At 38.4% G+C, this 18,682-nt stretch overlaps 1 protein-coding gene across 8 annotated transcripts in view; it reads right to left on the bottom strand.

Annotated features, from left to right (window-relative positions):
- Nucleotides 1-17,227, bottom strand: part of LHX9 (LIM homeobox 9) — a 69,812-nt gene extending 52,585 nt beyond the window's left edge. For 2 of the 8 annotated variants that reach the window (XM_077277974.1, XM_077277971.1), the window contains exons 1-4: nt 16,921-17,227; nt 12,064-12,314; nt 6,722-6,924; nt 3,148-3,509 (exon numbers count right to left, since the gene is read on the bottom strand). In XM_077277974.1, the coding sequence (XP_077134089.1) occupies nt 3,148-3,509; nt 6,722-6,924; nt 12,064-12,240 (742 nt within the window). In that variant the 5' untranslated portion in view covers nt 12,241-12,314; nt 16,921-17,227. Of the gene's footprint in view, nt 1-3,147; nt 3,510-6,721; nt 6,925-12,063; nt 12,547-14,308; nt 14,373-16,920 lie in introns of those variants that run through there. The other 6 variants (XM_077277975.1, XM_077277977.1, XM_077277972.1 and 3 more) reach the window with 6 other exon arrangements.
- Between the last annotated feature and the right edge of the window lie 1,455 nt (nt 17,228-18,682).

Here is an 18,682-nt window from a genome sequence, read left to right as displayed (position 1 = left end):
TTATTTTTTTTTTTAGTTGTGAAAAGTCTTTTCAGAGGGTCATTTATTATTCAACCCCTCAACCCACCAGAATTCTGTTTGGTTCCCCTAAAGTATTAAGAAGTAGTTCAGGCACAAAGAACAATGAGCTTCACATGTTTGGATTAATTATCTCTTTTTCCAGCCTTTTCTGACTATTTAAGACCCTCCCCAAACTTGTGAACAGCACTCATACATGGTCAACATGGGAAAGACAAAGGAGCATTCCAAGGCCATCAGAGACAAGATCGTGGAGGGTCACAAGGCTGGCAAGGGGTACAAAACCCTTTCCAAGGAGTTGGGCCTACCTGTCTCCACTGTTGGGAGCATCATCCGGAAGTGGAAGGCTTATGGAACTACTGTTAGCCTTCCACGGCCTGGACAGCCTTTGAAAGTTTCCTCCCGTGCCGAGGCCAGGCTTGTCCGAAGAGTCAAGGCTAACCCAAGGACAACAAGGAAGGAGCTCCGGGAAGATCTCATGGCAGTGGGGACATTGGTTTCAGTCAACACCATAAGTAACGTACTCCACCGCAATGGTCTCCGTTCCAGACGAGCCCGTAAGGTACCTTTACTTTCAAAGCGTCATGTCAAGGCTCGTCTACAGTTTGCTCATGATCACTTGGAGGACTCTGAGACTGACTGGTTCAAGGTTCTCTGGTCTGATGAGACCAAGATCGAGATCTTTGGTGCCAACCACACACATGACGTTTGGAGACTGGATGGCACTGCATACGACCCCAAGAATACCATCCCTACAGTCAAGCATGGTGGTGGCAGCATCATGCTGTGGGGCTGTTTCTCAGCCAAGGGGCCTGGCCATCTGGTCCGCATCCATGGTAAGATGGATAGCACGGCCTACCTGGAGATTTTGGCCAAGAACCTCCACTCCTCCATCAAGGATCTTAAGATGGGTCGTCATTTCATCTTCCAACAAGACAACGACCCAAAGCACACAGCCAAGAAAACCAAAGCCTGGTTCAAGAGGCAAAAAATCAAGGTGTTGCAGTGGCCTAGTCAGTCTCCTGACCTTAACCCAATTGAAAACTTGTGGAAGGAGCTCAAGATTAAAGTCCACATGAGACACCCAAATAACCTAGATAACTTGGAGAGGATCTGCATGGAGGAGTGGGCCAAGATAACTCCAGAGACCTGTGCCGGCCTGATCAGGTCTTATAAAAGACGATTATTAGCTGTAATTGCAAACAAAGGTTATTCCACAAAATATTAAACCTAGGGGTTGAATAATAATTGACCCACACTTTTATGTTTAAAATTTATAAAAATTTAACTGAGCAACAAAACTTTTTGGTTTGTAAGATTTATGCATCTGTTAATAAATCCTGCTCTTGTTTGAAGTTTGAAGGCTCTAACTTATTTGCATCTTATTAAACCTGCTAAATCTGCAGGGGGTTGAATACTACTTGTAGGCACTGTATATATATATATATGTGTGAAATGCATTGTCTGGTGACTTCTATGAACTTTGACAGCAAGCAGAATTGTGAATGCAGCTCTGAACTATGAAACATAGTGTCATTTAGGGCCTGGACAAGATAATAATGCATCTGTAAGAAGATATTCATTAGATTCATATGGGGATGAAGATGAAGAGACAGTAGGTAGAGATGCCTAGTAGGGATTATGGCTATATTATAAGGATTGTGGTTTCTTAAAGAAGAGATATCAGAAAGCTGCTGGGGGTCCGACTTCTGGGATCTCTAATGAGCCTTAGAACATGACTCCAGAACCCAGAGAATAGTGCTCTGCAGAGCCCCTTCTTGAATGGAGCAGAGTTGCACATGCTCATTGTCCAGCCCATTCATTATCAATGGGACTGTTGGAAAAATCTGTGCTCTGTACCAGGCTTTTTACGTGAGTTCCATAGACGCAATGCTTGTGTTGAGAAACACGTGATGGTGTCTCCGCAGCTACTCTACATGCATTTGCATATTGGGGCAGTGTTCTGGATCACTGCGTTGAGAAACACGTGATGGTGTCTCCGCGGTGTTGGATGTTTTGGTCTCCACGAGGTCAATCATTTGTACCTTTATAGCCTTTTTACTAGGCACTGCTCCTAATAGCCAGTTTCCTACTCCACACTGATGAGGGGCAAAAACCCCGAAACAGCTGTCTGTGGATGGATACCATGCTTGGCATAGGTGGTTTTCCTTTATTGGATGTTTTCCTTTATCGGATGCTGCCCTTCCCGTGGTTGTTCCTTCCCGGGGAAAGGCCTGGCTATTCACTGCTTGCGTTGAGAAACACGTGATGGTGTCTCCGCAGCTACTCTACATGCAGTTCCATAGACAATGACTGGAGCAGAGTTTGCACATGTGCACCTCTGCTCATCAAAGATGGAGCCCTCCTTCAGAACCTTGTTCTTGGTGTTCCAGACACCTATTGTCCAGAGTACTGGGGTCCTTACAGTCAGATCCTCATCAATCAGTAACTTATGGATCTGGATAGGGGATAACTTACAATTTTGAGAAAGCTTTAAGTAGATACCAACAGTTAGGAAGCATTTATTTGAGTGCATGAGTCCCAGCTGGAAAAAAAAATTGATTACACAGCCATTCTGAAATGGATTTTCAAAATAAGTACACTGGCTTCATCCAGTCTAAGAGATATATTTACATATGTATAGAGTTTGTATTGCAAAATCTGGTTACATATCATCTTCAAAGGTGTTGTCCACATTTGAGGACTTTCTCTATTTAGGGCTAAAACCCTTGTTCGCAATTGGGTTTAACTGAAATGTTTTCACTCTTTCCCTTTTATAGTCTTTGTGTTGCATTATTTATTGCTGGCTGCTGAAAAAGCTAACTGAGGATCTGTCAGCGAGCCAGCGAGCTCGTTCTTACAGTGAAATGGCAGTTTTGTCTGTTTTTTTATCAGGTTAGCCGATTCAAGCCAAATGGTGCTTTTGTTTTAATGAAACCCAATTGCAAAAATGATCTTATCCCCAAATACATGCATTTAATAAAAAAAAAAAACAAGTCCCCAAAGGTGGAAAGCCCCCTTAAGGAGAATGGTTATTTTAAAAAATATATGTATATTATATACAAACTTTCCAACATGTAATGGATTATCATGTTACGTTACCCTGAAAACAATTTTAAAGGATCTTACCTGAAGTGTAGTTGATGATGTCTACACCCAGTGCCGGGCTCTTCCTTTTTCTGGGTCTCCCCTTTTGGACGGTACCGGTTCCATTGGTGAAGTAGGGAAGTGCAGACAGTCCTCCACCTTTGGCTGAGAGCTCAGTATAGTTGAGCTGAGGATGGAAATCTCCCTGGACCAAGAGCTCAAAGTGAGCTCGGCAATATACTAAATTTTCCTTCATGCCAAAATGGTCTCCTGTACTCAGGGTCTTGTTGCACGTGGTGCATGTGAAGCAGCTTAGATGATAGACGGACTCTCTTGCTCTCATAACCATTTCTGAAGCTGAAATGCCAAGGTGGCACCGAGCACACCTCTGCACCGAAAACCTTCTGGAGACAAGCAAAACATTCATTCACTGAGGGCACCTTAAATTAAATCAATCCAAATGGGATTTGATATGTTTTAAATAAAATAAGTCTGCTGAATATATTACATAAAGCATGACGGTGTCACTTTTTTAGATGTATCGCTTCAAATATCATACAATCTATAACTTATCCAAAGAGGAGAGTAAAGTCATCTATCATTTAGTGTACCTTAGGTTTTTCCCAGAAATGTGCAATGAATGTGTAACAATCTTGCAAAAACATGATATCATCATTAATATGAACAATATTATTATGAAAAACAAACAACAACGAAAATAAATCATATAATAAAGAAATGTTTTAAATAGCTTGAAGCCAATCTTCTCCACTTGTAAGTAATGCTGACCCTTCTCTTGACTCATTCTGGCAGGGGTCCACATATATAAATATATATATATATATATATATATATATATATATATATATATATATATATATATATATATATATATATATATATATATATATATATATATTTTTTTTTTTTTATTTTATTAGTTTTGTTTTTTTTTAAAGAATATTTGTTGTGGATACTTTCTCTCCTTTTGCTTCCTCCCCCTTTTTCTTATCTTTTCCCACCCTCTTTCTTTGTTCTATATATTCTTCCTTTCCATATTTCTCTTTCCACATATTTTTCAGGACATATTAATTGCTTTACTTCCTAAATTGTGGTGTTATTAAAAACTCAATAAGAATGTTATTAAAAAAAAAGTTCTAAATACAGAAAGTTAAACCTTTGTTATGGCCAAGCTTAGATCAGCACTGGAATTTTCACCAGTTTCTGTCTTTTAGGCCTCATTAAGACATCCGAGTTTTTCACGGAGAGAACAGGTACCATTTATAGTCTTTGCGGACCATGGACCAAATCACTCATGCAATTCTATGGGTCTGTGAAAATCACAGACAGCACACGGATGGCATCCCTATGTAATCCATCTGCATGAACCCATTGAAGTGGATAGGAGAAGATAAGCAATTTTGGGGGGCATACGAGAAAATCACAGATGGTAGAAATTTACATAGTGACTAAGCAATGAAGAAAATCTGATTCATCAAAATAATTAAAACTGATTCTTTTTTTTCACGTACAAGAAATCAAAGAACATATAAATGATGCCCGATGTTGGTAAATCTACTGGAAACTTGTTGGCTCTTCCCTTTCCACTATCCCCTTTTCTCATTACTTTTTAATAACGGTGACAACTTTTGATGCAAATATTTAAAACTCTTCTCTTTTTTTTGCCAAAATAGTTTTGCAAAGTTTTTGATAAATTCCACCTTATGTATTTTGCATACATTTAAATTCACTGTTTTCTCAGCCCCCATTTCAGGCATCTTTGAGCACTGTTTTTCATCCATACTGTACTTTTTGCTCATGTTACCTGGGGTGATGCTTACAAGAAAGCCTAATTGTGAAACACTGTTACATGCAGCGAATAAACTCTATAAAATCAGTGTATATAATTTGTAATGTTTCCTCTAAATCTAAAGTCATTTAATAAATTAGAGATTTTTGAATTTCACAAACAGAAAAAATTAAATTATTCCAGTAACACAACAATAGAATATATTTCTTGGATCCCAATATAAAGCCTGCATAACGATTAAAAAAATAAATATAAATAAATGAATAAAATAAAAAAAATAAATAAATAAGAACTTTTGGAAAGCTAACAGTTTTCGAATTCAAAACATATAGGGGGAAAATCACCGCTTTTGGCTTAAAAGTGAAAGGAAACTTGTTTCAGAACTGGAAGTGGCAACCACAGAAGTAATCAAGTCCAGGTAAGAGGAATCCCTGAGGCCAATTTTGGTTTTAAAGATGTGGGCAGGCACCAAAAGGTTTCTGGGGCTCTTTTGGCATCAGGTCAGAATGGCCAACTAGAGGATCTTCCACTGGGCAAGGCTCAATGTTTAGCTTCTATTGCTGGATCTATTTGTTGTGGATGAATAACAGCATTTTATACCTTATTATATATCCTGCCTATTACACCTTATTATATGTCCTGCCAATTATACCTTAGTATATGTCCTGCCTATTACACCTTATTATATGTTCTGCCTATTACACCTTATTATATGTTCTGCCTATTACACCTTATTATATGTCCTGCCTATTACACCTTATTATATGTCCAGCCTATTACACCTTATTATATGTCCAGCCTATTACACCTTATTATATGTCCAGCCTGTTACACCTTATTATATGTCCAGCCTATTACACCTTATTATATGTCCAGCCTATTACACCTTATTATATGTCCTGCCTATTACACCTTAGTATATGTCCAGCCTATTACACCTTATTATATGTCCAGCCTATTACACCTTATTATATGTCCTGCCTATTACACCTTATTATATGTCCTGCCTATTACACCTTATTATATGTCCTGCCTATTACACCTTAGTATATGTCCAGCCTATTACACCTTATTATATGTCCTGCCTATTACACCTTATTATATGTTCTGCCTATTACATCTTAGTATATGTCCTGCCTATTGCACCTTATTATATGTCCTGCCTACTATACCTTAGTATATGTCCTGCCTATTACACTTTATTATATGTCCTGCCTATTACACCTTATTATATGTCCTGCCTATTACACCTTAGTATATGTCCTGCCTATTACACCTTATTATATGTCCTGCCTATTACACCTTATTATATGTCCTGCCTATTACACCTTATTATAAGTCCTGCATTTTATACTTTATTATATGTCCTGCATATTACACCTTATTATATGTCCTGCCTATTACACCTTAGTATATGTCCTGTATGTAAAAATGTAACAACAAAGCTTACAATACAATCGACATTGGGCGTGAAGATGGTGGCCACTTTCTTCTATTTATTTGTGCACCCTCTTCTAAATATTTATATATATATATGAAATAAAGCAATGGATCATTTCATCCATGGATGCATCCTGTGTAAGACCACTTTCACATAGGCATATTTTGGACAGTATTTTGCATCAGTATTTCGTAGCTCAACTTAGATTTGGCACATAAACCATGAAAACCTATAATGTAAAGATTTGGACCTCTTCTATAATTTGGACCCACTCGTGGTTTTAGCTTACTAAATATTGTCTTGTGAAAGTGTCCACCACAAGTAAGTGACATTACCTTACTGTGACCGTATGCACAATGCCGTACCTGTAGTAATCTTCTTTACAGTATATGCTTCCATCTTTTGCAAAACAAGTCAGTTCTGATTCCAAGGCCAGTTTACATTCACAGCATTTCAGACAGCGGAGATGCCATTGCTTATCCACAGCCAAAAGGTAGTATCTGTCAGAGATCTTCCCTCCACATCCGGCACACAGAGCTGGCTTCTCCGGGCTGAGTGGCGGCATTCTCTGTAGTCACAAGGAGACAAACAGTTAATATACTGTCAATGTGTGCTGGGGGACAGACATTTTTATATTCCGGAGTGCCAACATTAAAAATAAAGAGCATATGTGGCTGCTCTACTGCTTAGTAATAACCAGTCAAGGAGACCATCTAGGCCTTGACCTGGAATAAGAAAAGAGAAGATGTGACTGTTTCCTTTCCTCGTGCTATTTTTTGGTATTTTCCACAATTTGTTCATATATTAGAAAACACGGTTTGTACAAGGCTTGTTGATGTCCATAACGTGTGTCCTCATACAGAAATTATACATCCAGCCTAGGAACAGCTACAGAGCAGAAAATACCGAAATATATTAAAGCGCTCGCTACTTTGTTCTATATGGAAACGAAGCAAAAAAAAAGTGTGCTGGAGAAGATTATACTACACTTTTATATGTTTGATTATTTCATTTTTCTAATATCTAGAATTATTAAATAAATATTTTTCTTATTTAAATATAAATATGCTAAATTATAAAAACAAGATTAAGAAATCATAGCGTGGAGAATCTAACATTTGTTACACATTATAAGTAATGCAGGGATATTTTGGCAGTAGTTCTTCTGACCCAGACATCAACCAAAAATGTCACAGGTCAAATACAGAGAATTAAGGTGAACGGGTGAGGATCTACAGCATATCTACTACTATATGGGCCAATCCATTGGTGATGGACAGCCAGCCCTATTGTTATTAGTATGTCTGCGGACAATCTGATTGAAAGTCTGTCTCAGGATGCAGCCAGTAAATATTTGATCACCAATCTGTTGATGAACACCAAGGTTTGGGATCACCAGATGGTTTTCTGATCATTTTAATAGTTGATTATCATACACAAGACAAAGAGTGATGCTTGTTGCATGATTAATATCACTAAGAGAGTAAAATACTCACTGGCTAATGTATCCCAAATTGCATACTATAGGGATACTTAGTCCCAAAAGTAGAAGGCCAAATTCTCCTGTACGCTTTACTAAAGTCCATGATATCTATTGTGATATGTGATGTTTTAGCCTTTATGCATTACATATGCTTGATTCCCTCATAGATCCAGATATTATAGCTGCCAATTATATCATCACAACTCTTCATTTACTCATGCATTATTTAAAGAATAGCATCAGTAGTGTGTTACATTTAAATAATATTTCCAAGTTCTTAAACGCTGCCTTCACCCAATTTTTTGTTTTATCCATTTCTGGAAAACTATATAACAATCAACACTGGAGTATTGCCACCTAGTTCTACTAAAACTGTGAATGGTTAATTAAACTAAGAATGGTCAAATGTGGGTCAAAGCATGTATTCATCCATTCAGGACTCTGGGGCAGCAGGGTGATAACCTTTGTGAGAGCTGCAACAGCGGCCATCCTGATTGCCAACCAAAAGCCAATAGAAACAGTTGAGTGGGCTCACACATGTAGCAACTTGTCAGAAGAGGAAGGATATTATTTAAGGATTTTTTTTATTAATTTGGGAGGCTATCCTCTGTTAAACCGAGAAATTCTGATCTGATACAGACATTTTATTATCTTTAACAATGTGCAAAAAAATTAAATATTTGATCAAAATGCAGAAAGATGAGATTAATCAAGTAGTTACATTTCCTATCATTAGCTAATCTCTATTGGAAGGAAAGATGTAAAAGTGAAATGTTCTTTGTTGTTAAAGAAATCATTACAAGGTGTTATATAGGTGTCATAATGTAACAGTAAGAAGTTAGAATATTTATATATGTGTATATGCATATATAAATATATACATATAGAAAAATATACTAACACCTTGCTGCTACATTATGACACCTGTATAACACCCAGTAATGTTTCCTCTAATAATGTGTATATATATATATATATATATACACACACACAGTACACATACGTATTATATATATACATATGTAAATATAACGTGTATATATATATGTATATATATATACACACACACACACACACATCTCTCTAGTGTGATTTACTATAATTACTATCATACAAATAGTATAGTATAATGTTTGCAGATAGGAAATGATCACTGGTGAAGGTTTCATTCCTATAATATTACTACATTAACAAGTATTCATATTAGGAATATTACAGTATTATTTATATTGCCAGCTAATGACCAACAGTTTTGCTCCCTTGAAATTAAACAACTATTCTTTCCTTTGAATATATTATTTTAAATAGATAACATATCCCTGTTGAAATAATGAAAAGGAGCCCTATAAAAATCATAGAATTTTTTTTGCTATACAATAGCAATAAAATGTGAAAGTGATACTATCAGAGAATGTAAAGATGGTGGGTTATTTTGCTGCTTTGTTCAGCTAGAATAATTTAGAAAATAAAGCCACAAAAGATGTAGGAATGTGGAGCAAATTTTGTTCACCCAAAATTGAACTGAAACTGCGTAAAAGCGAAGTATAGATAGAAAGCATTCTAAAAGAACAAGCCAATGGGGAATGTGTAACACAGAAAAGAAGGAAGGCATTTTATGCGATAAATAGATGGATAAATAGATAGATAGATAGATAGATAGATAGATAGATAGATAGATAGATAGATAGATAGATAGACAGATAGATAGATAGACATTAGAATGTCCCATTGAGAAGCTTTTAAAGTTTATCTAGCTACATTTATTTCATTTTGTATCATTTTAAATGATTATCGGAGACACTAACCAATCATTATGTCCTATAGTTCTGCATAAATTGTTCAGTAGCTTAAGTTTTGGGAATTAATAAATGACAAGAAAAATTGAAAATATATTTACATTCTCTAACACATGACAACAACCAAATAGAAAGGGTGATGATAAATATTAAGCTGGCAATAAAAAGGAACACAAGAGAATGAGGTTTTCAATGGTTAGGGACAGAGTGGAAATATATATATAAAAAAATTCATAGTATTTTGAAGCAATAATATTATATTTATAAATATACATGAAAGTTATAAAGAACAGATATAACTAATAATGATTATCTAAGGCGAGGCTTAACTCTAAAGTGTGTAAAATGAATTAAAAATTGAAACAATGTTTTTTATAGGTTGATAAATCCATATGCAGTATGACTTTTGGCAACACCTTTGGATACTACTGGATCAAAAAAACTGATTGGACGAGCTTATGCAAATTTAATTCATTTTATTCATCTAATTACTTGGAATCTCTTGTACCCAAAAGAAATAAAAATGTAAACCCGACCTAACTTTGACTTCATTTAAATTAAAGTGATGGCTTCACTTGTTCTCTTATTTTTCAAAAGTGCACACATCTATTTTGTTTGGAAGTAAAACTAAAATCTATACTAAATGTCAAAAAAATATATTTATTGAACATAAAAATCTGTTTTGCACAGCTTCCTGTCTCTTTAACAATCAGTTTATGGTTTATGCTGCCATTCAATCATACACTTCTTGTTTGCCCTCCTTCCTCTCCCATAAAATCCCTTACAATAATACTACATATAGTTCTGTGAACAAATAATTAGATGTTTCCTATAGTTCTTTATTCTGGATTCACTCTGCACAAATACTGATTTTTTTCTGGTTTGATTGAGACACTGCTTATAAAGCCTACAGATCCTTCAAATTCAGAGGTATTAACACATTAGTATCTGTCTGGGTATCTCCCCAGAGAGCTTATTAAAGTAGGAAAAATATCCCTTATCCACTAATGAGGCTTGATCTCTGTCTAATCTCTTTTTTATACTGACCCCAATTAACATTGTCTTCTTTTCAAGGGTTTATTTTACTTTAGATTATTTGTATATTTATAATATAACTGTTTTATTTTATTAAACTAATGCTAACCTGATATTTTTCACTATTGATTGTTGCAAAATAAATAATTAATAATAAGTTTTATATTAAAATATTTTATTAAATTAATAATATGTTTCATTTTAATAAATCATATTTGCTTGATCTACTTTCTATATTTTTTAATACATATATTGTTTTAAATAAAAAAATGAAATAATTGGAATTATTATTTCTATTTAATGCTTGGTTATATTATATATATATATATATATATATATATATATATATATATATATATATATATATATATATATATATATACATATATATATATATATATATACGTTGACTAACAAAAATTAAAGCACTGTCAATTTTTTCCTGTTCTCTAAAATAAATGGAACAAAGTATGTGAATTAATAAATTCTAAAATAATTTAGAAATGTGTAAAGCAAATTCAATTAATATTTAGTAGGAATTCAGAATCTCTGAGTTTTACTTTTAGCTGTTGTGCATATGAGGAACAATGTGTAACAAAAGTCTTCAGGATAATAGTATAAATACTTAATGTAAAATAAAGTAATAAACAGCTGCATTTTCCTTTTTATTCTCTGTTCCATTCATTTGTACTTGGAATTGAGAAATAAAAATGGTATATTACATGGTTAGCTACAGAATGATATCGGTAATGACGTTCAATGGATTTTTTACAGCAGTGTACTGAATATTTAACGTGATTTCATTACTGTAACTCTGTTACAACTGTGATATATGGTATGTATGATCACATAAAGCTGGGGAATAATATTGGTTGTATTTATGCCTCCAGAGACCGGTAACTTCAAGCATAAGAATATCAAAACTATGATAGATAGATAGATAGATAGATAGATAGATAGATAGATAGATAGATAGATAGATAGATAGATAGATAGATAGATCAAACAATGTAATGCATAGATATAATTTATATACTGATAAATATATCAATAAATGGCTACATTTATATACATTGTAAATAGTCATAAATAATACGTGGACTTACATAGATAGATGATAGATAGACAGATAGAAAATAAATAGAATAGGAATATGAGATAATAAAAAGACACATGATAGATATAAAATAGGAACCTATTACATCTTTGCATAGTATCAAAGTGAAAACTATTAACATAAAACAGACAGAATAAATATTAGATAGTTAGATAGATTAAATAATTGATAGAAAAGAGACATGATAGATAGATAGATAGATAGATAGATAGATAGATAGATAGATAGATAGATAGATAGATAGGTTAATGAGACTATTTAAGTTGCTTTACTCACGGTTTCTCTTCCATTGACCTGGATGGTTTTGGCTAGGCGGCTATCTGCTGACTTGGACCTTCTCTCCATCTCTTCCATGATCCCTTGTATATGTCCCCCGGTTATCCCATGGAAGAGCATGGCTGCTGGTCGAAAGGGATAGGCACTTTCTTCTGTTCTGCACCCCACAATTTCCATATACAGAACCCCAACGTTTCTTCCAGCATCCACACACAGGGGAAGGTCTGGGAGTAGATGTGAGTGATCTCCTCCTGGAAGTATCACAACGCAGCACAGTCAGCCATGGAGCATGATATCTGGTGGTTGAGATGCTGCTGATGATGATGATGGTGATGGTGGATGGTGGTGGGAAAAGTTAGGAGAACTTCCTTTAGCAGAGCTCCTCAGCAGAGACCGGCTGGTAAGGAGGTCTCCTCTGATGCTGCTCAGCCTTCCAGCACTTGGTCAGCACAGCTGCCTGCAGAGCCCACCACCAATTTGTGTGAGAGCTCAAACCAACCCATTCCTGATCATTGGGTAGGAGGGGCCCGGAGTTTGTTAAGCAAAACAAAAGGTTGTCATGCACTAGTGGAGCCTTCCCTGATGGACAAGTGGTGACAAGGGGTGCAGAGCCCCCTCATTACCGCAGCCAGAGACAGACACTGACGTGTAATGTGAGCTCGGTTCTAACTGTACATATATTTAATACAGTGGAGCTGAGAAGTTCAGGTGTGCCTGGATTGTGTCTTACTATAAAGGTCCAATATTTAATATCCTCTCCAATCTGAATCTATATGGCTGGATCATGGAGTCCTGTCAGCTCTAGGTGCAGGGAATAAACCTGTCCAGTCTATTAGGAGAGCAGGTTGTATATGTACAAGGATCTAAGTGTCAGCTCTTGTGTCTGGGGTCTAGCTGGAGTCTGATGCTCCCTCACTGCTACAATAAATGGACAGAAGCCAATGTCCCAACACCTCTGAGCATTGTGTCACTGGCTGAAAAGTCCCTAAAAAGCTTCCCGACTTTTCCCAGATCCATCTTTCCCTGAACTTTCTTGTATTCAAAGAAACATAATGTTAATGTGAATATTATTCATTGTTCTTATTGTTATTCTGCATTGTTTATCTGCACAATATTTGAGCCATGTGTTTCTTTTTCAGCAGAGACTAAGCTCTAATAATATATATAGCCAAGGGATGGAGATCAGGGAGCAGGGAGAGGAGCCAAGTGCACATCATGGTCTGCACCACGTTCTGCCTGAGCTGTGAGGAGCCAGGGAGGCTTCACACTCACAGCACACACCAGGGACTGCATGATACATGGCTGGAGGGAGGGGGGCTAACTATGCACATGGCTGAATGTATGTGAGGAGACGTTTACTAGGATGGGATAGATGGATGGATGGAGGGAGGGAGGGAGAGAGAGATGAATAGATGGAGAGAGATACTGTAGATAGATAGATAGATAGATAGATGATATATAATACGTAGATAGATATTAGATGATAGATAATGGATAGATAATAGATAAATAAATAGATAGATAATAGATAAATAGATTGACGGATAATTAGATAATAGATGGATAGATAGATAGATAGATAGATAGATAGATAGATAGATAGATATGAGATTGATAGATAGATAGATAGATAGATAGATAGATAGATAGATATAAAGATGATAGATAATAGATAAATAGATAGATAGATAGATAGATAGATAGATAGATAGATATGAGATAGATAGATAGATAGATAGATAGATAGATAGATAGATAGATATAAAGATGATAGATAATAGATAGATGTGATAGATAGATTAACAGATAACTAGATAGATGATAGATATATAATAGATAGATAGATATAGATAAATAGATAATAGATAGATAATAGATAAATTAATAGATATTACATGATAGATAATAGATAGATAATAGATAAATAGATAGATGGATAAAATATAGATAGATAGATACCGAACATCTAGATATAGACAGAAACACAGACTGAACCTTAAGTTGGTTTGTGTATATACTGTATAACTGTGCGCCAACAAATATAGATATATATCTGTGTATACATATATGTACGTGTATATATGTGTGTGTATGTATGTATATATATATATATATATATATATATATATATATATATATATATATATATATATATATATATATATATATATAGTACTTGCATGTATATGGAGATTAGTGAATATTAGCAGATACATAGATGGATAACATACATGGCTGGGCTAACCTGTGCTCTTGGTGGCAGCCAATCAGATCTGTCCTGAATTGCACAAGCACCCTGTTCTGGCTGTATAGGAGGTGATTGGTTGGCTGTACATGTAGCACCTGTGTAATGGTGGTGCTTATATATGTGATGATCTCCAGCAGGAAGGGGCAGAGCAGCTGATTCTCTCGTCCTGCTGCTGTCACCAGGTAGAGGGGAGTACTGCTCCTCTTCCAGCACTGACAGTGGCTGCTATGGGGCCAGCAATGCTGGGGCCACATCTAATGTGAGGGGACAGTATGAGCTCATGTGTGTATTCGGGGATTCTGGAGAGGTAGAACTATCAGCAGGCTGGCTTCTACTTATTTATGCACTTTCCAATACAACTGGCAAATATAATAGGACAACTAAAATATGATGAGGTTCTGCATCAGGTTTTATATTAGGTCTGACATCGTATGTAGGATAGAATCCCGATTACAGGATGCAGACACTATTCATCGCTCTGTTCTGTAAATAAGGTAACAAGATCGGAAATAACTAAATGATGATCACTTCTTCTTGTGTGTGTATATATATATATATATATATATATATATATATATATATATATATATATTAGTGTTCACTTTCACAAAACACAAGTCACATGAAGCCTGAATGTCTCGGAGTATCTTCTACCACCATCACACACATCCAGCACATGGAGATGAGCAGGGGCTTTGGGGGGCTATACTGTTGAGAAATCCCAGGCTGTATGACTACTCCCAACATCTTCATGTGCTCCCTCATATAAGGCATACAGACTAATGATATCAGGCACATAAGGCTTAGTTACCCCTAGTAAGACACAGATCTACTCTCACACTGTTGATTGACAAAGAAAGGAAAATAGTTATTTAATATTCAATATATTCCCATCTGTAATGTGCAATCATTTACATAACAATAGTCATATATGACCCCAGTGTAATACGTGTTTCATCGTGGGCCACACAACCATATTCCGTGGGTTGTGGATCAGTCCGTGTCCATTATATTACATGTACATTGTACCTGTGAGATGAAATCCCTCCATTAGGCTGCTGTCACACTAGCAGTATTTGGTCAGTATTTTACATCAGTATGTGTAAGCCAAAACCAGGAGTGGAACAAATAGAGGAAAAGTATAATAGAAACACGCCACCACTTCTGCATTTATCACCCACTCCTGATTTTGGCTTACAAATACTGAGGTAAAATACTGACCAAATACAGATATTGTGACAACAGCCTACAGTATTATTTCTCTATATCACTGCACAGTGTTTGATACATTGTACATAATAGGCCTGACCGGTCCTCAGTCCACAGTACACAGCATGTATGTGGCCCCTCCGTACAGTGACACACTAGTGATTGTACTAATGAATGTGCTGTATACGGAGGATATCCCGGTGTCAGTGTACTCGGTCCTGCCGTCCTATCACTGGCCATAAACTCCTCGTTATGTCTGGCCGGGGGCTGCTGCTCACTGCACCGTGAAGACCCCAGTGTTATTCTAATGTCACGGAGCCGGGGCAGGGAGTCACCGGGGGCCAGCCGAGCCCAGAGACCCCCGGAGCGACTGCAGCCAGCTACACCCCGACATGTGGGTACATATATACACAATACTCCAACCGTCCCAGCACCCAGCACAATATATATATATATATATATATATATATATATATATATATATATATATATATATATATATATACTGTATATAAATATAAATATGTGTACCCTTCATATACACATCAGGTATGACACACGCATCCATATTCGGCCTTATGTGTGTGTTTGTATCTGGTTACACGTGGAGACGGTCAGATGGTAATAGAAATCCAGGCACAGCACATATGGTAAAGGTGAGACAATATAAAGACCGGATCATGTCACAGAGGATATGGTATATACCCACATGTCCACTGATATGTATGAATACATATATATATATATATATATATATATATATATATATATATATATATATATATATATATATATATATATAATATATATATATGTACACTCTGCCTCTGGGTATACTATATGTGAATATATACAATCTTATGTTTGTGTGTTCGCTTTCATAGATGCATATTTGTATTTTATTTTCTGATGCACATATTTAATTCACTATAAATATTTATATATGACAATTGACAATGTGTATGAGTAAATTAAATATGTGGATCAGAAAATGAAATCTAAATGTGTATCTATGAAAGTGTACACACAAACATAAGAATATATAACAATACATATATATTTTATTTACACACAAAAAAATCATAAAATATATAATTACAGGTCAATCCGAACCTCACCAATCAGTAATTGGTCATGAGTTATAGAGGAATTGTTTCTGTACCATGATCTCTGCACCATGGACTATTCCTGCACTTTACACTATGGAGGTCTTCATTGTAATGGACACGAAGAAGAGTCAGATCCCCATGGAGCTGCTGATATCTGGGACTAGGGCGATTCTAGGGGACCTGCTTTGGAGACAAGTGTCCGGGGCAGAAATCCAGTTCTCTAGGCGGTAACAATTATGGTCCTGCGTTATTCTTATGTGTATATAATGGATAAAGCATTGTATACAGTACCTGTACTCTGATCTCCACTGATGCTGGTGATGAGGGGAGCAGTGCTGGTTCTGTACCTGGTGCCCAGCACTCCGTACACACAGGACTGCAGGCTGCTGCTCCAGGTCCAGCTGATGCCTCGTCAGTGTCAGTGCTGGCAGGGGAGATGGATGCGGGGCTGGCAGGGGCTGGGGGCTGGTCCTCCACTGCAGACAGTCCCAGGGCTAATTATAACAAACATGATGCCCAACCCGGGAACCTGTGCCCCCACCAGCCTGTGCCCATAGGCTCAGCACTCCTTCCTCCTGTGCCCCCCACCAGCCTGTGCCCATAGGCTCAGCACTCCTTCCTCCTGTGCCCCCCACCAGCCTGTGCCCATGGGCTTAGCACTCCTTCCTCCTGTGCCCCCCACCAGCCTGTGCCCATAGGCTCAGCACTCCTTCCTCCTGTGCCCCCCACCAGCCTGTGCCCATGGGCTTAGCACTCCTTCCTCCTGTGCCCCCCACCAGCCTGTGCCCATAGGCTCAGCACTCCTTCCTCCTGTGCCCCACACCAGCCTGTGCCCATGGGCTCAGCACTCCTTCCTCCTGTGCCCCCCACCAGCCTGTTCCCATGAGCTCAGCATTCCTTCCTCCTGTGCCCATAGGCTCAGCGCACCTTCCTCCTGTGCCCATAGGCTCAGCACTCCTTCCTCCTGTGCCCCACACCAGCCTGTGCCCATGGGCTCAGCACTCCTTCCTCCTGTGCCCCCCACCAGCCTGTTCCCATGGGCTCAGCACTCCTTCCTCCTGTGCCCATAGGCTCAGCGCTCCTTCCTCCTGTGCCCATGGGCTCAGCACTCCTTCCTCCTGTGCCCATAGGCTCAGCGCTCCTTCCTCCTGTGCCCATAGGCTCAGCACTCCTTCCTCCTGTTCCCATAGGCTCAGCACTCCTTCCTCCTGTGCCCCCCACCAGCCTGTGCCCATAGGCTCAGCACTCCTTCCTCCTGTGCCCCCCACCAGCCTGTGCCCATGGGCTCAGCACTCCTTCCTCCTGTGCCCATAGGCTCAGCACTCCTTCCTCCTGTGCCCATAGGCTCAGCACTCCTTCCTCCTGTGCCCATGGGCTCAGCACTCCTTCCTCCTGTGCCCATAGGCTCAGCACTCCTTCCTCCTGTGCCCATGGGCCCAGCACTCCTTCCTCCTGTGTCCATAGGCTCAGCACTCCTTCCTCCTGTGCCCCCCACCAGCCTGTGCCCATAGGCTCAGCACTCCTTCCTCCTGTGCCCCCCACCAGCCTGTGCCCATGGGCTCAGCACTCCTTCCTCCTGTGCCCATAGGCTCAGCACTCCTTCCTCCTGTGCCCATAGGCTCAGCACTCCTTCCTCCTGTGCCCATGGGCTCAGCACTCCTTCCTCCTGTGCCCATAGGCTCAGCACTCCTTCCTCCTGTGCCCATGGGCTCAGCACTCCTTCCTCCTGTGCCCATGGGCTCAGCACTCCTTCCTCCTGTGCCCATGGGCCCAGCACTCCTTCCTCCTGTGCCCATAGGCTCAGCACTCCTTCCTCCTGTGCCCATAGGCTCAGCACTCCTTCCTCCTGTGCCCCCCACCAGCCTGTGCCCATAGGCTCAGCACTCCTTCCTCCTGTGCCCCCCACCAGCCTGTGCCCATAGGCTCAGCACTCCTTCCTCCTGTGCCCCCCACCAGCCTGTGCCCATGGGCTCAGCACTCCTTCCTCCTGTGCCCATAGGCTCAGCACTCCTTCCTCCTGTGCCCATAGGCTCAGCACTCCTTCCTCCTGTGC

Source organism: Ranitomeya variabilis, chromosome 8 (assembly GCF_051348905.1).
Source record: "Ranitomeya variabilis isolate aRanVar5 chromosome 8, aRanVar5.hap1, whole genome shotgun sequence".
Taxonomy (NCBI): Eukaryota; Metazoa; Chordata; class Amphibia; order Anura; family Dendrobatidae; genus Ranitomeya; species Ranitomeya variabilis.
Note: the sequence above shows the minus strand (reverse complement) of the source record. Positions and strands in the feature narration are given on the sequence as shown.